General features: G+C 41.3%; 1 protein-coding gene across 1 annotated transcript in view; it reads left to right on the top strand.

Annotated features, from left to right (window-relative positions):
* Positions 1-1999: 1999 nt before the first annotated feature.
* The window catches only part of GNAI1 (G protein subunit alpha i1), a 101174-nt gene continuing 79240 nt past the window's right edge, over positions 2000-23933 (top strand). The window contains exon 1 of the mRNA XM_068973493.1: positions 2000-2117. Coding sequence (XP_068829594.1) covers positions 2000-2117 — 118 coding nt within the window. The remainder of the gene's footprint in view (positions 2118-23933) is intronic.

The raw sequence follows: 23933 nt of genomic DNA, 5'->3' as shown, positions 1-23933 counted from the left end.
AATTTGATCCTGGACTTCCCAGCCTCCAAAGCTGTGAGAAATAAATTCCTATTGTTAGCACACACTGATGTGTGCTAAGATGCTTCAATCAAAAGACTCACAGATAATACAAAATTGTAATATGCAAACACTATGTTGAAAGCTCACTCTGTCAACTTTAATTCCATAGGTTCTGATGAACATCAACATTTATACTGCCAAGAAATACAAAGAGGGTAAAGGTGATTCATTATAATTCAAAGCTTGCTCCTTTTTGCTGATATCTTACAAAAGACCATAGGAAAAGCTGAGGCAGTTCTTGAAATGGCAGTTCTTGAGCCCAGCATGTTTGACTACTGCAGAACAGGAAAGGGCATGTCCAATTAGGAGGAAACTGGCAATCTCTCCCAGGCCCCAGGCCTTCCTTAGGAGACCCACTCTAAGGCTATCCTTCCTGTAGCATCAGCTCAGCCTTACCTTCTTGGAAAACTCAAGCCCAGTTTTTTTAAACAAACCTTTTATTTTTATTTTTAGAAAATAAGACTTATAAATGGTTGCTCTTTGGTTTCTGTTAGAGCAATTACCTAATATAACACATCAAAGAAGACGTTTTTCTTTGCTACCAACCCAATCTTATAATCAACCAACATTTCCTGTGATATCTGTAAGGAAAAGTGTAGTAGTGCAACGGACAGAGACCAGATCCTAAACCTATGCTCATTGATGACACGCTGGGTGAGATGCCTCCAACACCCACAGAAGTGATTTCTCCCAGACCAGGTAAAGCTGGAAGGATGGAGGATAGTGTGGATCAGTTCCATCTCATTTTATGGTTCAGGAAGCCAAAGCCTGCAATAAAGAATGACATGCCCAGTGGCTTCTGATTTACTAACATGGTCATGAATATTGGTGCAGAACTTGGCTTAGAAGCTTCTATGTCGCCCCAGAGGAGGTCAGTTACGGTGAGGAGCGGGTTTGTTTGTGTGGGTGTGTTGGCTCTTATTTTAAAAATATACTCTTTGATTCTTTGTCTCATATTTTCTCAGGTTTGAGGAAATCCTTCAAAATGTTTTCTGCTTGTGGAAAGGAACGTGAAAATGGATGGTAGGAGGGAGGAGAGAAGAAATAAAAAAGGAAGAAAGTTGACCTCTTGTCCTCTCGGGACTTTTCTGTTCCGCACTTCACCTGCTCGGCTTTCTCCATGGCTCCATTCCCAAACAGCTCTCTCTATCTCCCACCGCCATGAAGGCCCGCTGACACGGGTTTGCATTTTGAAAACCCTCGCGCGCCCGCCCGAGCTGGGCATGCTCAAACGCCCAGGACTGGTTTTTTTTCGGTTTCCAACTTTGGCAGCTCTCCCACCCGCACCCCAAGGGGCAGGTCCGCACACATCCCTGGGTGTGAGTAAATGGGAAGAAATTATCACACTCTCGAGGAGGAAGCCAGGTAGAGGAATTCCCCGAGAGGTTTGGGGCTCCTTGGGCGCTTCCCAGGGGCGCTTCCCACGGGCGCGCGCGGGTGGCCGGCCCTCGCGGGCTGTGCGGCGCCGGGGTCCGCGGCAGCGCGGGTGCGCGCGCCCATCCGAGGGGGCGAGGTCCGAGGGCTCGTGCGCGGGCGCGCGCTCTGGGAGTGGTCGCGGGGCCCGGGGCGGCGGGCGGGGCGGGCAGGGGCGGGGACGCGGCGGCGCGCGGATGCCTCGGCGAGCTGGGCTTCTTAGAGGCTGCAGCGCGGCCACCAGTAGGAGGCCGCTGGCAGTTGCTCCCAGAGCCTAGGAACCTGGTCTTAGGGGGCGCCTAGGGAGGCGAGGAGTAGAGCCTGACTGTAGAAAAGAGCTGCGCGGTGCTGCTCGCCCTTCGGCAGAGAGCGCTGCCCTCGCTCAGTTTCGGAAGGAGGTAGGGGTGGCGTGGCCGGCGTCAGGAGGAATTCGAACGCCTGCATCCAGAAAGAAAGAATTCACCTGTGTTTCGAGGCAGCGCGCCGGACTTGGAGGGAGCGGCAGCCAGCTTTCGCTCCTGGCACAATGGGCTGTACGCTGAGCGCCGAGGACAAGGCGGCGGTGGAGCGGAGTAAGATGATCGACCGGAACCTCCGCGAGGATGGCGAGAAGGCGGCGCGCGAGGTCAAGCTGCTGCTGCTCGGTAAGGGCGGCCGGGCCGGATTGGGCTCCTGGTGGGCCTGGAACCCGGGGGTCGGGCGGCAGAGCCGGGCGCGGCTGTGCTGGGCTCTTTGGCGTTGGGAAACCCGGAGGGGACGTGCCAAAGCGGCGGAGGGCGCATGGTGTAGCGTCCGAGGATGGTTTCGGAGCGCGAGCTTGTGCCGCGCAGAGCTGAGGCGGGGGCCCCTCTCCTCGGTCCCCTTCTCTTTGCTCCCTTGGCCGCGGAGAACTCGCCGGTGGCGCGGCAAGACTTCACTCGCGTGCCTGGTGTGAAATTTCACCAGGAGCCCAGGAGCGGTTCGCAAGGAAGCCCCCTTCTTTTAAGTTAGCTCAGCTTTATGAAAATGAAAGGGCATTGGCGAAAAAGAAAGAAAAGCACCCCCCGCGCTAAAACCCTGCGTACAAGGTATCGTATCGCGGTTGTGGTTTCCTCGAGGATGTCAAGAGTGCCACGTTTTGTGAAATCGGTGTACCTTTTGTGGGGCCTCCTTAGGGTTGAATTGTGTCTTTCTGGTGAACTTCCTGTGGCGACTGAGTAAGTGTTAAAGGAGCACTGATTACATTTACCTTGCGTAGGGGGAGTAGGCTATGCTGGATTTTTTTAAAATAACTGTGGGGACATGAGAACCACCAAAGTTCGGTAACTGGCTTCAGTAAAACCGATGTGAAAGGTGTGAATGGGTCACACGGGACAACAGGATTCTCCTCTGCTGCCAGGGCTTCTGATGAATGAGATTTGCCAGGTCGACGCAAGGCTTTTATTTGTTCTTAGTATTGTTCTGGTGGTAAAACGCTCTGAGGAGGTCTTTTCCAGCTGTTTGAAGGAAGGGAACGTGAAGAGAGTAATCCAGGATTTTGATTGAGGGATACATTTGGAAAATATTCACAGTTTAAGATTTTCGATGTGTGAGTTAGGATTTTCTTTTGTTTGCCCCGCCCCCCCACCCCCCGCAAACACACCACACCACCCTACCTATAGGTAGCAAAGTAGGTGAAAAATCTCAGAATCTTTATTTGCACTGCAGTGACTGCTTTTATTTTTGTAACAGCTATAATAAAATAAATACTATTGCACAAGCCTATTTTCAGTAAGCTTCTGTTTCATTGGTTTAATGAGTGCAGGAAAAATGGTGGGTTTTTTTCTCCATTACTGGTAGGCTTAGAAGCTGCAAACTTGGCATGAGTAAAAGTAATAATGATCTGAGTCATTCTACAAGTAAACTGTGAAATAACTTTGCATTTTAGAGACCTGGTGGTTTTTCCACACCTCCCCCTACCCAAAGTAAATCTTTCTCAGTTCATACTGTTTACCTAAGTTTTTACATTAATAAGAAATAGTCTTTTGAGGAAGGCAATGTATTTTTAGTATCTTGAACACAGAAGGGACATACCTTGGTATGGGAACATATAGGTGCTCCTCTTTCAAATGGAATGTGCTTGAGACAAAAATGGAGAAAGGATTGAAAAGTTCTCTTCAGCAGTTTGTGCACTCCTGCTCTGATGTATTATTTCAGTGTATTGTGTGACGCTCATTTTGAGCCAGCTATCCACCATGTTTGTTTAAAGCCTTGAAAAATGAGTCCTCTGGTATGGTAATATGCTTTACATAGACGTCTATTAGAAATAGACAAGGATAAGGGTCCAAGGAGTTGGTGTTTGCTTATATTCAGAAGAGATCAGTATTTCTCAAACTTAGCACTACTGGCATTTTGGATGGAATATCTCTTTGTTGTGAAAGCTGTGTTGTGCCTTATAGGAAGCTTAGCAGAATCTTTGGCCTCCAACTAATGTCTCAAACATGCCCTAGGGGCAAGTTTAATCTCAGCTGAGAGTAGCTCTTCTAGACTGAAAAATATATACTGAATATGTAGGGTAGAACCTGAGTTTGGGTCTCTACCATGAACTGTAGTGAGAACTCTGAGGGAGGTGTAGCAGAGCTACGATTTTCAGAAGAAATTAAGGAGTTTTGTTTCTCCATACCAATAACATTAGAAGGCTTTCAAAATGACTTAGAATCTTTAGGTAGCTAATTTTTTTCAGCTCTCTTTTCTAGCTTTAGTCTTGTGCTGTTCCCACACCTTTTCTCTGTAGAAGTCCCATCACAGCATCATATTATTGGCCCAGTGAATTAGGCCTTACAAAACAGACGACCTCCTCGTCTGTCTTACTCCCATCCTACCCTCTACCCTTTTGCCCAGAGTTCCAACATTCTAGTTCTTTTAAACAGAATGTTGACTTATTCTTGGAATGTTTGAAAAAATATTTCTTTTTCCTAGTTTGACTTTAGCAGTGAAGTGTTGACCTTTGGTTCTTTTGGGGATTTTTTTTTTTTTTTAGTTCTTAGTGTGTAAAGAGCTCAATTAAATCATTCCATGTAAAACGCAGCAACTGAATCATCTAGAAATATAAAATGGTGTCTAGGTAACCTATAACCAATGTCAATTCCATTTACATCTCGTTTTCTGTTTATTTTTTTTTTTCCTCATCAAATGATTTTTTTTTTTTTAATTTAAGGCATAAAGCACCTAAGGTACCTAAGGTACCTTTAAGATGGTGTAGTAAATAGTCCATTATATTTCATTTTTTATTAAGGCAAGAATTATATTTTAGACATTGTGGTTGAGAGATTCGGGTATAAGACACACAGGAGTAAAAAGTTTTTGGTACTGGATGTCTATGTTATTGGGAACAAATATATATATTTTAAACTCAGAGGTATTTCACTATCCTTATTAGGAGCAGTGAATTAGGCCTTACAAAACAGAGGACCTAGTCTAATTGACCTAAAGAAAATTAGGTCAGGGTTTAAGTGGTTCGACCTTTTAGATTTAGCTTTCAGGCTTTAGTATTAGAGTGATAATCCTAAAGAAAGAAACTTATTTTAATAATGAAAGTTTTCTTTCCATTATATGTGACTTTCTCAAGGGAAAATCTTACTGTTATATCTTTGAGGATGTTACAACTTACCGTCATCATTAAACCTGTTTCAGTGAGACTATATTGTACATATGGATACTTACTACATATTTTATGATAATTTTCAATGATATATGAGGGTAGAAAATATGCCAATAAAATTTTTACAAATTGTTTTTAAATTATTTGATTCTGAAACTTTGAGCTGTTACTCTCTCTCACTCCACCCATTATCCTTCCCTCCACCAGAGTCATCTCCACAAACAAACAAATACAAATCCACACCTTTTATCTTCTTCTTTAGCTTCTTAAAATGATGTGAGGAACTGGATCTCTTCTACTTGGTGAATATTTTTCCATTCCTGCCACTGACGAGCTATTTGAGGAACTGTACCGTTCATCGCTTTGCTTTCTTTAAACTTTTCCCGTGACTCCCCTAGTTGAGAAATTATGGCATTGCAGAACTTTTGATTTTGCATTGGTTTAGCTATTTGCTTAGAGTTGGCTCAGGATCTTAGATGTCAGATAGTTCCTTGAGTGAGTGAGTGGATCTGGTATTTCAACAGAGGTTGTTTCTCTCTTCCTCACCTGCTTTGTATTAGCAGTTACTGTAATAGAAGCCACAGGTGGTGGGGATTTATGTTTTGAAAGTGCTGATGTTTCTGTATCTTCTCTTTTTCATTCTCATTTTTTATAGTTCAGGTTCTACTCTGCCTCTGGCAGCCCAGTTGCAGTAGACTTTCCTGCCTTTGCTTTTCATTCACCTCTAGCCTGCAGTAGATATCATGCTAACTCCAGAAAACCATTCTTGACTTCTCCTTTCCTGTAGAATAAAAGCTTTCTTGTAGACCTAGCTTCCCTCTGTCCTCGTGCTCTTTTCCTCAGGGCACCATTCTTCTCCAAACAGGAATGCTTGGCATATGGTGAAGCATATTTGCACTCTGGCTTCCAGAGTGATTTTGCCTTATGCCCTATCCGCTTCCCAAACTATTGTGAAACTTCAGGAGCAGAATCTTTGTAAGTTGTCCTGACAAACCTTTTATTTTGTCAAGTCCATATTTAGTTCTTAATTATGTTAATATCTTGTGTGGGACTAGAATTCACCTGCAATATAAACCTTATACTTTGCCATTTTCAGTATTGATGGGAATGTAAACAGAAAGGAAACAGTAAAAGTAAATGACAACCAATAAGTGCATGGTATCTAAAAGCAAGTTGGTTGCACAGTCATTATGTTTATTTGACACATTTAGATAAATTCAAGAAAGTGACAATGGATATCTGAGGAGGGTCTTTTATGTTGTTATACTGTAGTATTATTCCTTAAAATTATTTTTTTGTATTAAGCCTAGATCTCATTTTTTTACTCTTTATTTTTAGACTGTTAGTTATAAACAACATGAAATTAATTTATCAATGATAGTAAGTCAGTTCAGTTCAGTCACTCAGTCCTGTCTGACTCTGCAACCCCATGGACTGCAGCACGCCAGCCCTCCCTGTCGATCACCAACTCCCGGAGCCTCCTCAAACTCATGCCCATCAAGTCCACAATACGATCCAACCATCTCATCCTCTGTCATCCCTTTCTTCTCCTGCCCTCAATCTTTCTCAGCATCAGGGTCTTTTCAGATGAGTCAGTTCTTTGCATCAGGTGGCCAAAGTTTTGGAGCTTCAGCATCAGTCCTTCCAATGAATATTCAGGACTGATTTCCCTGAGGATTGACTGCTTGGATCTCCATGCAGTCCAAGGGACTCTCAAGGGTCTTCTTCAACACCACAGTTCAGAAGGATCAATTCTTTGGTGCTCAGCTCTCTTTATAGTCCAACTCTCACATCCGTACGTAACTACTGGAAAAACCATAGCTTTGACTAGACAGACCTTTGTTGGCAAAGTAATGCCTCTGCTTTTTAATATGCTGTCTAGGTTGGTCATAGCTTTGTTTCCAAGGTGCAAGCGTCTTTTAATTTCATGGCTGCAGTCACCATCTGCAGTGATTTTGGAGCCCCCCCAAAATAAAGTCTGTCACTGTTTCCATTGTCTCCCCATCTATTTGCCATGAAGTGATGGGACCAGATGCCATGATCTTAATTTTCTGAGTGTGAGTTTTAAACCAACTATTTCATTCTCCTCTTTCACTTTTCATCATGAGGCTGTTTAGTTCCTCTTTGCTTTTTGTCTGTCATAAGGGTGGTGTCATCTGCATATCTGAGGTTATTGATATTTCTCCCGGCAATCCTGATTCCAGCTTGTGTTTCATCCAACCTGACATTTCGCATGGTGTACTCTGCACATAAGTTAAATAAGTAGGGTGAGAGTATACAGCCTTGACACCCTCCTCTCCCTATTTGGAACCAGTCTGTTGTTCCATGTCCAGTTCTAACTGTTGCTTCTTGACCTGCTTACAGATTTCTCAGGAGGCAGGTCTGGTATTCCCATTGTTAGAAGAATTTTTCACAGTTTGTTGTGATCCACACCATCAAAGGCTTTAGCATAGTCAATAAAGCAGAAGTAGACGTTTTTTCTGGAACTCTGTTGCTTTTTTGATGATCCAACAGATGTTGGCAATTTCTTATTCCTCTACCTTTTCTAAATCCAGCTTGAACATCTGTACATTCACAGTTCACATACTGTTGAAGCCTAGCTAGAAGAATTGTGAGGATTAGTTTGCTAACAAGTGAGATGAGTGCAGTTGTGCAGTAGTTTGAACATTTATTTGGCATTGCCTTTCTTTGGAATTGGAATGAAAACTGACCTTTTCTAGTCCTGTGGCCACTGCTGAGTTTGCCAAATTTGCTGGCATATTGAGTGCAGCCTTTTCACAACATCATCTTTCAGAATTTTAAATAGCTCAACTGGATTTCCATCACCTCCACTAGCTTTGTTCGTAGTGATGCTTCCTAAGGCCCCCTTGTCTTCGCATTCTAGGATGTCTGGCTCTAGGTGAGTGATTACACCATTGTGGTTATCTGGGTCATGAAGATCTTTTTTGTATAGTCCTTCTGTGTATTTTTGCCACCTCTTCTTAATATCTTCTGCTTTTGTTAGGTCCATATCATTTCTGTCCTTTATTGTGCCATCTTTGCATGAAAAGTTCCCTTGGTATCTCTAATTTTCTTCAAGAGATATCTGTAGTCTTTCCCATTCTGTTGTTTTCCTCTATTTCTTTGCATTGATCACTGAGGAAGGCTTTCTTATCTCTCGTTGCTATTTTTTGGAACTCTGCATTCAAATATGATACCCATATTATAGGATGTGGTGGAAAATATTATTTAAACCTTGAAAAGAGTGCTAGGATTTTTAAGACAACAATTGAGTGTCCAACCACAATCTTGATTTGTATTTTGTGATGCACTTCTCTCTACCTTGGAAAATTCAGTATACCACAGATTTACATGGGAGGACCTGATGTATTTGTCATATTTCTGTTGTATTTCTTGGTCACATGTTCTGGCTTGTAGTGACCCAGTGTCTGGCATCCCAGAGTGTGACACTGGACCCCCAGATGGCATCTGAGTTGAATAAGCTAAAGTCAGCGGCACCTGGTTTTGTAATGCTTAGGCTGTATTCTGTTATAATTTGTTAAATACTAATTAAAACCTGTAACAGAAGCGGGGCTAAAAATCTTAACAGAAATGGGACGAAACAATTTTAAAAGGAACGTTCATTACCATAAACTTAGTGGCTTGAAACAATGCACAGTTTATTACGTTTACTTTCGGTAGGTCAGAGCCTTATGCCAAACTCAGATCAAGATGTTGTTAGGGCTACTTTTCTTCTGGAGGTTGTGGAAGAGAATCCAACCTCTGTCTAGAGACTACCTGCTTTCATTGGCTCCTGGCCTCGTCTTCATCTTCAAAGCCAGCAGTGGCGACTGGAGACTTTCTCATGTAGCATCACTCTCTTGTCTCCCTCCTTCACCTATAAGGACCTTTGTGATCACTTTGGGCCCACCCAGGTAATCCAGGATAACAGACTTATCTCAAGCTGAGTCTTGAATCACATCTGCAAAGTTCCTTGTTTTGTAGGATAGCATGCTAATAGATTCCAGGGGCTGGGGGCATGGGCATCTTTGGGGACTGTTATTCTGTCTACTATAATCTGGCCTCTGGCTCCCAAAGATTCATGTCTGTTCCACGTGCAAAAACAGTTGTTGCTATTCAGTCACCAAGTTGTGTCTGACTCTGCACCCTCATGAACCGCAACACGCCAGACTTTGGTGTCCTCCACTGTCTCCTGGAGTTTGCTCAAATTCATGTCCACTGAGGTGGTGATGCCATCCAACCATCTTATCCTCTGTCGCACTCTTCTCTTGCCCTCAATCTTTCCCAGCATAAAGGAAGGCCTTTTCCAATGAGTCGGCTCTTCGCATCAGGTGACCAAAGTATCAGCTTCAGCATCAGTCCTTCCAGTGAATATTCAGGTTTGATTTCCTTTAGGATTGACTGGTTTGATCTCCTTAAAGTCTCAGCCCCTTACGGCATCAACTCAACACCCGAAATCTCATCCAGATCTCAGAATCTACTTCTGGTAAGGGGGAGCATCTTCATATAATTCATACTGGAACCAAATTTCTTTTTATCTGTGAACCCGTGAAACTAGAAAACATGTTATCTGCTCTGAGAATATAGTAAGAATGCGCAGCTTATAAAACAGGCATCAGTTCAGTTCAGTCACTCAGTCGTGTCTGACTCTTTGCAACCCCATCAACTACAGCACGGTAGGCTTGCCTTTCTGTCATCAACTCCCAGAGCTTGCTCAAACTCATGTGCATCGAGTAGGTGATGCCATCCAACTATCTCATCCTCTGTTGTCCCCTTCTCCTCCTGCCCTCAGTCTTTCCCAGCATCAGGGTCTTTTCCAGTGAGTCAGTTGTTCGCATCAGGTGGCCAAAGTATTGGCGCTTTAGCTTCAACATCAGTCCTTTCAGTGAATATTCAGGACTGATTTGCTTTAGGATTGATCTCTCTGCAGTTCAAGGGACTCTCAAGAGTCTTCTCCAACACCACAGTTCAAAAGTATCAGGATACCAGTAATAGTCATTCTCATTCAGAAAGGGATAAAGTGGAAAGAAAAAGGCCTGTATATTCAGTCCCATACACTTTGCAAACTACTTTGGGTTTCAAGGCCTACGAACACTCTTGGTGACTCTGCTTCACTTTCTGGCCTCTGGACTCCGCCCTTCAGTTTTCATCTTTTCTTTTCAAGGAAAGGCAGCACCGTTTTATCAGCCTGTTTCTTGTCTGTATGATGGTGATCTGACAGCATTCTTTCATTTTGTACTTTTTTCCTCTCCCATTTTCCAATAACCAGTAAAAGAAAAACAGGTTGCACCTTCAGCAGTTTGCTTGCCAACCTCCTTGTCTAAATATGCTTTATAGTTCACAAGCTCTGCTTTCCACACAACTGCAGGACATAATTCACTGATGCTTTGCCATGACATAACAAGGGTTCCCTTTCCTCTAGTTTCTAATAATACGTTCCTCCTTTCCATCCACATCCTCAGCAGCAGCACGTGTTATGTTCACCTGTTTATTGACAGTCTGTTCGTGATGGTATTTAGTTTTCTCTACCATCTTCCTCACTTTCTTCTGAGTCTCACCAGGGGAGCCATTAATATCTATATTTTAAAAAGCATGTCCTGGCAAATCTTAGCTTTTTTTCCCGTGCTCCTCAAAATTCTTTCAGCTTCTACCCATTGCTTCATTCTAAAGCCATTTCCACGTTTTTAGTATTTGTTGTAGTAACACTGTACTTCCAGATACCCTCACTGATATCTCATGTTTAACTTTAGGGATGCACAATGTTAGTAATTTTATATCCTTTGGTCCCTTGTAATTTACTGAACTGTTAGGATAACAGCGAAACCACCAGTTTCTGCTGCTTGATATTGAATTTGCGGTATTTCACTTGAGACATAGTGTGAATGAATGACTTTTCCTTTGTTTGCCTCCTCTTCAGTGAAGCTTTTTTGGACCATTCAGTCTAAATTAGTCTTCTTTCCTCTCCCTTCCAAGTTACACCATTTTGAAATCATCTTGTCCATTTACTTTTGTGTTTCTCGCATCTCTACACGTGGATTGGTTTCATCGGAGCGCAAACCCTGTACGACTTAGCACCTACTGAGGAGACACTGTCATTTCATAAGCATTAATTAAATGAGTAACTAGTTAAATGATTCATTTTGAGTAATAGTCTTTAAAAGGGAAAAAGTCAATATATTATCCTTGTGCTTTGGGTAAATTAGTGAATTTTGGCCCATTGTATCCCTATTTATGTTTAATACCTTGCTAGTTACGAGTAACTAGATAGAACCTACTGTGTTATTTCTAACAGAGTTCTAAAAAATAACATAGAGGACCAAATTCTTGTTACATGATCAGAAAAATATTTTGACTCTTGGTAAGTGGTGGAGTAAAATGTGATTGTTTATTTGTATATTCTGAATACACTTTTTTAACTGTTTCATACTGAAGTATAACCAGTTTACAGTGTTGTGATAGTTCTAGGTGGGCAACATAGGGACTCAGCCATACATATGCATGTATCCATTCTCCCCCAAAGTCCCCTCACATCCAGGCTGCCACATGACAATGAGCAGAGTTCTCTGTGCTACACAGTAGGTCCTTGTTGTGAACGCATTGTTTTTAACAAGATTGTTACATTGCTACTTCACATACTATTTGAATGCTTTGTTTTGAATGCTTTCTTAAAATGCATACAGTAATGCAACAAGACATTAAATATACTCTCACAACCATATCTGGCCTACAGGATGATGCCCCGGTGGGTAACTTTGGCTTGCAGGAGCCAGCAGGGCTGCTCAGAAGCTCATCAGTTGTTCTTTATGTCTCGCTGGCCTTCGTCTGGTGAGAATTGTTATTGGTGGCATTTGTAAGTGTGGTTCATATTTTTGGTATTTTTCCTTAGGTTTGCTAACTCCTTGGGAGAATTTACAGTCTCCTTAGGGAAGGAAAAGTGGTATAAGAGACACTGGGGGAGGGGACTGCTTTGTTGATCCTGTGAGATGAGAGTGGATGCAGCATGCATCTCAGAAATCAGGTGGTTACAGATCTGCCCATTGCCTTCATGTAGTTCTGAGGGACTGTTGGATTCTGTCAGCTGTAAGCGTGGTATTGTACCTAAACCTACAATCTAGAAGAGACGTTGCCATCTATAGTTTACTTTCTTACTTTTTCCATGTATAAGGACTTTTATTCCTCCAAGGGTTTGTTGCTGTTGTTCTGTAGGAAGACTCTTCACTTGGGAAAGGTGGTTGACCCAGAACTTGGGCAGTAAAATGTTTTCTTTAAGACCTTGGGCAGGTTATCCAGTTTCTGTAAGCCTCAGTTTTCTATAAATTCCAGACGATAAGCATTGCTATCCTATAGGGCTGGGAGACAAAGTAAGGTAACGTATCTACAGTACATAGAGCAGTTGTTCATGGCACACACATCTTAATAAGTATTGGTATAAGCTGTTACTATGAATGCTTCAGAGACTCCATGGAGTCAGCCCTCTCTTCCTGCCTCCTTGCAGTTTGATCCATTTATGGTCACAAATATTAAATCTTTTTGTTGACTCTTCTTAGCAAAGGGTGTGTACATAGCTGAAGAAGTATAAAATCAGTCGTAATTACTAGTTTCCAATCCCACCTCAGCTTTGTTCTGGGACTTGGATTTCTGTTAACAGACTCCCCACTGGGAATAGACCAGCTAAATACCTGTGCTAGGTTAAGAATTCTGTAGAGAGTGAATTTTGAGTAAATAGAAAACTTTACAAATGATTTAGAGGTAATTTTCTCCCCATTTTATTACCCGTTCATAGAATAAATGCAGCAATTTCCTGCAAACTTTCCTTTTGTCTTTCTTAAAAATAAAACATAGCTGTTAATATAAATTATGAAATATAATTTGAGTTGATTCAAATGAATATGCCATTTATCACTGAAGTTTATGATTATTTCCCACAAATTTTAGAACTTTTCTGAAACTTCCTGTATTGCTAACTCAAATAGATTCCTAATAAAACTCCAGAATTAAAATGAATTTACTTTTAAGAGAGAAGCAGCATCTCTTGAAAAGTGGTCATAACCTTGAAATAAAAACAATGAAGCTTTGAATTTGTTACAGTACTTATTTTAATAATTTTTCAAAGACGTCCCTTAAGACTTAACCTTGAATTACCTGGAATTGTTCTGTTTACCATGCCTATTTAACCTATTTAAGGTTTCTACCAGATTTTTTTTTTAATCCAGGTAATATACTTATCTAATCTACAATATATTTTTTCTTGTTTGGGCACATGCCTTTAATTTATTTCAGAAGCATGGAACCTGTAAGTAAACCATACAAGATCAATATAATGTAGTCGGAGAAGAAAACTGCCTCTGATTAGTAGTGTTGAAGTTAATCTTCTGAAGAATAACATGCAATTTAAAAATTTGACCCACTGAATTTTTACAAACTGAGCACGTCAGTGTCCCTAACAACCAGATCAAGGCATACCTGCCAGGGATGCTTTGTGACAGTAAAGTGGTGGTGCCGGTCCCTGGAGTTGCTGGAAGTGATGAGATGGGGCTCTCCCAGCTCAAGGCCAGTGCACTGCACTGGCTTCAACGCCTTCATCCTCTCTCGGCACGCAGGACGTTCCCATCCTCTTCACACTTCCTTAAAGTCTCCTGTGTCCTGTTCCATAAATATTATCAAGTCATGCCTGGCATTAAAAGTAATAGAATCCGGACAAAAATTTAAAGTGATAAAATCATACACTCCTTTAAAAATGTTTCATCCCATATTTTGTCATCTAAACTTTTCAAAACACTAGGCTATATTCCCATCATTTTCACTTTTAATTCAGTAGTTAAGCTGCTTTATGTTTTAAAATTGTGGACTTTTCTAGTGATACAGAATTATTGGAAACTATACAAACGCTCATGGAATGCACACCAATATCTTTTTAAAAGAGATAATGTCTTGTGACTTTGCTCTGTTCACTGAAGTTTCTTTTATAATTAGTATGGGTTTCTCATTCTAACTTCCACATCTCTTAACCTCTCTCCTGTTTTTTTTTTTTTAATCCATTTTTGTATGCTACTTAGATAATCTAGTTTACTTTCTCAATTCAGTAATAAATTAATGTGCCTTGTAACATAAGTGGTTTTTTTTACTTCTAATGGTGACAATTTTATTTCTAGAAACTGTTTCTAATTTTTAAAAATAGTTTATTACTGTATTTTTTGTCTTAAAAATCACTTTTATTAATACTAACTTCATAGTCTCTTGCAGCTACTTGTAGTGTCTTGATTGTATCTTATGGTAAGTAGATTGTACTCTCTTGTAATTTTTTGTCTGAGTGTATATTAACCAAAACATGGCCTGTGTGAATTCTGGGCACCCTGTATTGGCTGCAGTTTTCCTCTGTTTTGCGAACTGAGGGCAGAGGACAGGTTTATTTCTCGTTTACCTAACATGGTGTTCTAAAACTGAAAGCATCATCTCTCCTCCACTCACTAAACCACTTTCTTCTTCTTCCTGTTTCCTTCTTAGTTCCTGTCACCACCAATCCTTCACTTTTTATTTGTTTTCACACCTAATTAGTCAAAATCACCATTGACTTTATTTTCTAAGTATTTTCCTGCCTTTTTTTAATGATCCAGCAACCTTGAATTTGAATATTTATGGTTCCTTTCACTCATGTGCGCTCTCTCTTTTTTTTTTTTTGCTTCCCTCTACCCTTCACTTGAGTTGACTCATTGGAAAAGACTCTGATGCTGGGAGGGATTGGGAGCAGGAGGAGAAGGGGATGACAGAGGATGAGATGGCTGGATGGCATCACTGACTCGATGGACGTGAGTCTGAGTGAACTCGGGAGTTGGTGATGGACAGGGAGGCCTGGCGTGCTGTGATTCATGGGGTCGCAAAGAGTCGGACATGACTGAGCGACTGAACTGAATTGACCCTTCACTTACGCGGTCTCTGGTTAGGTTGAGAGGTGTGTGTGTGTGTGTGTGTGTTCATTCATGCGCGCCTGTGTGTGTGAGAGGTGTGTGTGTGCATGTGTGTGTGTTCGCCGTGTGTGTGTATGGTCTCTGGTTAGGTTGAGAGGTGTGTGTGTGTGTGTTCATTCATGTGCGCCTGTGTGTGTGAGAGGTATGTGTGTGTGTGTGTTCGTTCATGCACACCTGTCTGTGTGAGCCCAGTGGGGAGGGTCTTCTGGGATCCTCATTCACTTCCATTGTGCCCGTGACCCTGGCAGACAGCTTGTTTCCTGGCTACTGGCACCCACTGCTGAAGTGGGGGTGTCCGTGCTGGTCCATTATGTCTCATTTAATCACAGCCAGGACCATCTGTCTCACTGCCGTGGCTGTCCTCTGTCTCTAGTGGTGCTCTGGGCCTCCTGGTCTCCCCCTTTGCAGACAGCCCTTTGTTGCAGAGCCAGACTGTGGTAGCCAAGCTGTGAGCCTCCTGAGAGCTCTGCCTTCTCTAGTCACCTCAAGCACGTGGAAGGTTCTGTGTGGCATCGATGCTGCGGAGATGCCAAGGTGCTGGAGGGAGACGAACTTGTGTGTTCTCTCTGCAGAGTCACACCACCAGGCTGCCTGGATGTGTTGCTGCCTTAGGCGACTTTCTTCTCCCATGATCCCAAATAGACTGCCTTTAGCAGTCTCTTCTCTGATATCCCATTCACGCCTGAAATGTGGGCTCAAACAGAAGATCAGCATAGAGAAGACTGCATACCTCCCTTGTCCCCATGTGCCTTTTGCAGTTGCTCCCAGACCACTGAGTGCCTTGTGGCTGCCAGGGTTGCAGTCTCGGCTGTGTGATACCTGGAAAGTATGCCATGTGTATTCACCCATTTCTGTCTTGATGACACTAATGAACTCTTTTCTACCTCTTTCCCATTATTCATGTAAATGTGAAAGAGAAAAAAAAAAACACAAAAAATTTAAAAATATTTCTCACATTACATTCTCTGTTGTCCTTTACCTTCCTGCTCTGAAGCTGGTTTTTTTCCGCTACTGTCCTAATTGTGAGTTCTTGCTGCTCCATGTGTGCGCACCTTTATTTTCCTAAAGCAGCTCTTCTTAAGCACAGAAAGGTAAGTTGGAATCTTCTAAAATGTAGGTTCTAATTCAGTAGGTCTGGGATGGGATCTAAGTTTGTGCATTTCTCACAAGCTCAGAGGGGATCCCTTGGCTGCTGATCCACAGCCCAGGCCATACTTGGAGAAGCAAATTCCTTGAGTAGGTGATCCTCCTGGATTGTTCCCATTTATCCATTTGTACACATTTTGCAAGACTTATCCTGTCTTTGCCACATTCTTGAAGCCTCCCATAACCTTCTCAACAAAGTATTTAAAACAGCACTTTGCTCAAAGTAAGCACTCATTATGTTTTATGCATTCACATGTATGTACATGCATGTATAATGCTTGTTGTTGTTTTATCGCTAAATCATATCTGACTCTTTTGCAACCTCATGGACTGTAGCCCACTAGGCTCCTCTATCCATGGGACTTCCCAGGCATGAACACTGGACTGGGTTGCCGTTTCCTTCTTCAGGGAATCTTTCCGACCCAGGGATCGAACCCACGTCTCTTGTGTCTCCTGCATTGGCAGGTGAATTCTTTATCTGTGAGCCACTAAGGGAGTCCTGTATAATTCTTACCACTTATCATTTAATTGTCAACTTTTAATGTTAATCTGGAGTCTTGTTTTAGTAGTGCACTTTGAAAAAAAAACTACTTGATACTATCTTGCATGGAAGCATGCACTTCCTGGAAAGTAATCAAAAACTATAATTAGTGATAATGAATCTTCTGTGTGTTTAGCAAGAATTTTTACAGTGGATTTCTTCTTTTGATGATATAATTGTTCAGGTCAGGTTGAATGTGACCTTATAATTTTTTTATGAACATTTTCATCTGGTAAAGTTCATGATGAAATTCCTTTGTTACAAGTAAATAAAAGATAGTTACAAAGTCTGAGGAAGTTTATAGCCATTGCCACTTTTATAACCTCAGCTTTCCTAATCTGTATGCACATACAACACATTTTCCCCTGCCCTTAAAGGGAGTTCTGGTCTTAGAAAACTTATCTGTCACATTAGTGTTTACTGACTTGCACTTACAAAATGTGATTAAATATAGCATAAATGTTCAATGACTTCTGTTTTCATTATAGTATCATTAGCTGGCTGGGCTTACTTTAAGTTAGCTATGACATCTGGTTCTTATGAAACATATGTAAATTCATTCAACGAATATTTATAGAATGCCAACCCTATGGCCTGCATTGAGGTATCTGGGAATGGAAAAATCTTTGGGAAGCTGGTATTAATTAAAGTAGAGAAAGCATTCTTTAAGCATTTTACCATTAGATAAGAACAATATGGTTATTTTGGGCTTGTTATAAGTTTAAGTATTAAAAACTGGGTTCTGGGTTTCTTCCACTCTGACATTTGTCTTACCCTTTATAGTAGAGATCATTTTAACTTTGCTCTGGATGATTGCATTTTATATGTCAAGTTGAATTTTACTACTTTTTGCCAAAAGCTGTTCAAAAACTTTCAGAGCAGAAAGTATGTAATGAGCTCCACAGTGACTTATACTGTACCCATGGTATTTCAGAACTAATTCCCAGAGAAGTTGTCAGTCTACAAATGTAGCCCATTGTAGTTCTTGCAGTCACATCCAAAGTAACTGAAGCTCTAATCTAGGAAGTAAACAGTATATAAAGAATGATTCTGAAAAATACAAAACTCTTAACAGACTCTTCATAGTGGCTAGCTTTTGACAGTCAGTCAGCAGAACTTAAGCTTTGTGTGATTCATAGACTTGTGTAGAGTTTGAATTACATTTTGGTGTGTTGGATGTTTTTGTTCATTAGTGGACAAATGTTATTTTAAAAAACAAAAGTGTTAGAAAATTCAAACATCAGAATGAATCTGTCAGGTATGCAATTTATTTTTTCTGAATAAACATAGCCATGAAAAATTTCTAAAATGGGTTCCTATACATGGGGGAATAAGTTGAGAGTTGAACTTTATTAATTTAAGAATCATAATACTCTAAAAAAATAATTTGGCATAATGATTTTGTCTGGATTCTGAAAGTTAAGATTTTGTGTGTGTGTGTATGAGTCAGTCAGTTGTGTCGGACTCCTTGTAACTCCATCGACTGTAGCCCACCAGGCTCCTCTGTCTATGGTATTCTCCAGGCAAGAATACTGGGTTGGATTGCCATTTCCTTCTCTAGGGGAATCTTCCCGACCTAGGATTTGAACACAGATCTCCCACATTGCAGGCAGACTCTTCACCGGCTGAGCCACCTGGGAAGACATCTAAGTTAAGATTAGATGTTTAGATTTTTTGATATTTCTCACTGTTAAATACTATGTGGGTAAGTTTGCAGTCAAGTTAATCAGCTTATTTGCTAGAACATTTCAAGTGCAAATATAGGGGTGTAATTAGTTGTCATGTGTTTTCCATATAGATAGTATGATTGAAGAGAAGTTGGTTTTTAATTGTGTATAGGTATCATTTTCATACTGTTCATTTACATTTGTTGAGATTTCAAGCTTTAGTTTACTATAATTAAGTTTCTAAAACTTGATGTGTGGCCTTAAGGAAGCATTTAGCCAGAGCATTTGTGGTATTAGTCTTTTGAATACATTTCTTCTATTAATAATGGATTATATGATATAGATCCATGGTGCTTTCATACTTCAATACAGTCTGCTGTTACAGCTTCAGTAAAGAGACTTTATAAAGGACACATTCTTCAACTTACTTGGACATAACATATTCACAAAGTTTTTTCTTCCTTTCTAGCTCTCTATTTCTCTTAATTTTATATTTAATGATATATCTCATTCTCTTAAATGTAAACTGGCATCTGTGCTGATAGATACAGTAAATATCTGACACGATAAGTATTTGAAGAACATTTCTGTTGCTAGGTGGGGCTCTTTATTGGCTAGGAAGAGATACTCCTCAAGCCGGCTCTGACAAAAAGGGCATCATCATTACAAGAGGCTCAGAGGAAGTCCAAGGCTGAAACTCTTTAAAATGGCAGGTGGGGAATCAGGGCTGGAACCTTTGGTGCTGGCTTGTGTATAGCATTGCCTCCATGATTTCCATCCAGCCTCTGGTTTCCGCTTCCATGAACTTAAAGTTCACATTGCACCACTCACAGCCTCAAACCCTTAACACGGTACAGTTGAGTTCAGTCGCTCAGTTGTGTCCAACTCTTTGCGACCCCATGAATCGCAGCATGCCAGCCCTCCCTGTCTATCACCAACTCCCGGAGTTTACTCAAACTCATGTCCATTAAGTTGATGATACCATCCAGCCATCTCATCCTCTGTCGTTTTCTTCTCCTCCCGCCCCCAATCCCTCCCAGGATCAGTCTTTTCCAATGAGTCAACTCTTTGCATGAGGTGGCCAAAGTACTGGAGTTTCAGCTTTAGCATCATTCCTTCCAAAGAACACCCGGAACTGATCTTTAGAATGGCCTGGTTGGATCTCCTTGCAGTCCAAGGGACTCTCAAGAGTCTTCTCCAACACCACAGTTCAAAAGCATCAATTCTTTGGCGCTCAGCTTTCTTCATAGTCTAACTCTCACATCCATACATGACCACTGGAAAACTGTAGCCTTGACTAGATGGACCTTAGTCGGCAAAGTAATGTCTCTGCTTTTGAATATGCTGTCAAGATTGGTCATAACTTTCCTTCCAAGGAGTAAGTGTCTTTTAATTTCATGGCTGCAGTCACCATCTGCAGTGATTTTGGAGCCCCCCAAAATAAAGTCTGACACTGTTTCCACTGTTTCCCCATCTATTTCCCATGAAGTGATGGGATCAGATGCCATCATCTTCGTTTTCTGAATGTAGAAATTTAAGCCAACTTTTTCACTCTCCACTTTCAATTTCATCAAGAGGCTTTTTAGTTCCTCGTCACTTTTTGCCATGAGGGTGGTGTCATTGGCATATCTGAGGTTATTGATATTTCTCCCAGCAATCTTGATTCCAGCTTGTGCTTCTTCCAGCCTAGCGTTTCTCATGATGTACTCTGCATAGAAGTTAAATAAGCAGGGTGACAATATACAGCCTTGACGTACTCCTTTTCTTATTTGGAACCAGTCTGTTGTTCCATGTCCAGTTCTAACTATTGCTTCCTGACCTGCATATAGGTTTCTCAAGAGGCTGGTCAGGTGGTCTGATATTCCCATCTCTTTCAGAATTTTCCACAGTTTATTGTGATCCACACAGTCAAAGGCTTTCACATAGTCAATAAAGCAGAAATAGATGTTTATCTGGAACTCTCTTGCTTTTTCCATGATCCATCAGATGTTGGCAATTTGATCTCTGGTTCCTTTGCCTTTTCTAAAGCCAGCTTGAACATCTGGAAGTTCATGGTACACATATTGCTGAAGCCTGGCTTGGAGAATTTTGAGCATTACTTTTCTAGCATGTGAGATGAATGCAATTGTGAGGTAGTCTGAGCATTCTTTGGCATTACCTTTCTTTGGGATTGGAATGAAAACTGACCTTTTCCAGTCCTGTGGCCACTGCTGAGTTTTCCAAATTTGCTGGCATATTGAGTGCAGCACTTTCACAGCATCATCTTTCAGGATTGAAATAGCTTAACTGGCATTCCATCACCTCCACTAGCTTTGTTCGTAGTGATGCTTTCTAAGGCCCACTTGACTTCACATTCCAGGATGTCTGACTCTAGGTGAGGGATCACACTATCGTTATTATCTGGGTTGTGAAGATCTTTTTTGTACTGTTCTGTGTATTCTTGCCACCTCTTCTTCATATCTTCTGCTTCTATTAGGTCCATACGATTTCTGTCCTTTATCGAGCCCATCTTTGCATAAAATGTTTCCTTGGTATCTCTAATTTTTTTGAAGAGATCTCTAGTCTTTCTCATTCTGTCGTTTTCCTCTATTTCTTTGCATTGATCGCTGAGGAAGGCTTTCTTATCTCTTCTTGCTATTCTTTGGAACTCTGCATTCAGATGCTTATATCTTTCCTTTTGTCCTTTGCTTTTCGCTTCTCTTCTTTTCACATCCATTTGTTAAGGCCTCCCCAGACAGCCATTTTGCTTTTTTGCATTTCTTCTCCATGGGGATGGTCTTGATCCCTGTCTCCTGTACAGTGTCTCAAACCTCCGTGCATAGTACATCAGGCACTCTGTCAGTCTGATCTAGTCCCTTAAATCTATTTCTCACTTCCACTGTATAATCATAAGGGATTTGATTTAGGTCATACCTGAATGGTCTAGTGGTTTCCCTACTTTCTTCAATTTAAGTCCGAATTTGGCAATAAGGAGCTCATGATCTGAGCCATAGTCAGCTCCTGGTCTTGTTTTTGCTGACTGTATAGGGCTTCTCCAACTTTGGCTACAAAGAATATAATCAATCTGATTTCGGTGTTGACCATCTGGTGATGTCCATGTGTAGAGTCTTCTCTTGTGTTGCTGGAAGAAGGTGTTTGCTATGACCAGTGCATTCTCTTTGCAAAACTCTTATTACCCTTTGCCCTGCTTCATTTCGCATTCCAAGGCCAAATTTGCTTGTTACCCCAGGAGTTTCTTGACTTTTACTTTTGCATTCCAGTCCCCTGTAATGAAAAGGACATCTTTTTTGGGTGTTAGTTCTACAAGGTCTTGTAGGTCTTCATAGAACCGTTCAACGTCAGCTTCTTCAGCATTACTGGTTGGGGCATAGGTTTGGATTACCGTGATATTGAATGGTTTGCCTGGAAATGAATAGAGATCATTCTGTCATTTTTGAGATTACATCCAAGTACTGCATTTCAGACTCTTGTTGACCATGATGGCTACTCCATTTCTTCTAAGGGATTCCTGCCCATAGTAGATCCCCTGGAGAAGGGAAAGGGTATGCACTGCAGTATTGTGGCCTGGAGAATTCCATAGACTGTATAGTCCATGGGTTCTCTAAGAGTTGGACACAACTGAGCCACTTTCGCTTTCAGCATTCTTTATGGTTTAGAATTGTTTAAACTGTTAGACCATGTAAACTATGACTTGATATTTTATATTCACTTAGTTATATGTGCCTTCAGGATACACAACTTAAGAACTTTTAACAGAAGTAGAGAAGACTTTCTTATACAAGAAGAAAAAACATTGCAAATTGTAGTAGGCAAGATTGATTAATTCATTCATATTAACATTGATGACATATGCACTCTAAACACAGTGGGGAGAAAACATAGCATATGTTTTGTGGAAGTGCAAATTAAAATGAGACACCATCTCACACTTATTAGAATCAGGCAACACCAAATACTGAGCTGGACAACTTTCGTATACTGTCAGTGGGAGCATCAGGGCAGAACCATTTGGGGTAATGTTTTGTCCATATCTAGTAAAGATATACATCCCTCAGACCAAGCAATCCCACTCCTAAGTATGGACTCCAGAGAAAGTATTAACACTTATATCAAGAAAAATATTTCCTGCAATATTGTTAGTAGTAAAAGCAAAATTTGGAAATACTAGAATTATTCGTATTCAATGGCACCCCACTCCAGTACTCTTGCCTGGAAAATCCTATGGACAGAGGAGCCTGGTGGGCTGCAGTCCATGGGGTCGCTAAGAGTCGGACACGACTGAGCAACTTCACTCTCATGTTTCACTTTCATGCATTGGAGAAGGAAATGGCAACCCACTCCAGTGTTCTTGCCTGGAGAATCCCAGGGACGGGGGAGCCTGGTGGGCTGCCGTCTTTGGGGTCACACAGATTCGGACACGACTGAAGCGACTTAGCAGTAGCAGCAGCAGCAGGAGTAAATGAGCAGGAATAAATTAATAAGAGTTTATATTAAAAATGAAGTACTGTAGACAACTCTACAAATGAAATACTCAAAGAGAAAGTGGATATATGATAAATCTCAGTGCCAATGTTGTTACGTATGCAGTTTGTAAATGATATGCTCTATGGCACACTCGGCTTCTCTGGTTGCTCAGCTAGCAAAGAATCCACCTGCAATGCAGGAGACCTGGGTTTGATCCTTGGGTTGGGAAGATCCCCTGGAGAATGGAACGGCTACCCACTCCAGTATTTTGGCCTGGAGGGTTCTGTGGACTCTACAGTCCATGGAGTTGCAAGAGTCAGACACGACTCAGCAACTTTCTAGTCTATGGCGCAATCAAGTAAAGTTAAAAAAAATCTTAAGAACTATACCATATGTTTATAGATACAAATGTATATAGCAAAAGTATAAAGAAATGCATGGAGGGGATAAACATAAAATTCAAAGTGCTGGTGATTCCTGAGAAGAGAGAGAGGGAATGAATGAGGGAGGGCTATCCAGGGTGCTATAGTGCTTTATGTCTCAAGCAGTGTACTGGATACACCACACAGGTGTTGATTCTCTTATTTTCCAGATATTTCTGTTTGACTGAAATATTACATAAGAACACTGAAGTATTGTTACCCTTCGCTAATTCTTGTCAGTTTTGGCATCCTTATTTTTGGGTGTGTTTCACATCTGTTACTTGTTTGCTAATAATGTCTATTGTCTTGTTCATCATCTTTTTTTTGTTGTTGCATTTTCATGTTAGGTTGAACTGTAGTAATTTCTTCCTACCAGAACTTCCTACCTACACACTTTCTGCCCTTCATTCTAAATTAATGCTTCTGAGTGACAGCCTTGATCCTAGCAGTAACTACTCAGAAGTATGTAGTAGTTGTGATTACTTACAGAAAATTACCATGTATATGACTTTTGTAATCAAGAACCTCTGTGGTTTGGCGTCTGCCCTGCCTTTCCATATTTCCCATGATGATCCCTTGTCTCTCTGAACACTGCACGTGCTTTCCCCATGGATACCCTTCCTCATGCGGTTCCTC

The sequence above is a fragment of the Capricornis sumatraensis genome, chromosome 5, assembly GCF_032405125.1.
Source record: "Capricornis sumatraensis isolate serow.1 chromosome 5, serow.2, whole genome shotgun sequence".
Classification (NCBI taxonomy): Eukaryota; Metazoa; Chordata; class Mammalia; order Artiodactyla; family Bovidae; genus Capricornis; species Capricornis sumatraensis.
The sequence above is the reverse complement of the archived record's forward strand: the minus strand, read 5'-3'. Positions and strand labels throughout refer to the sequence as shown.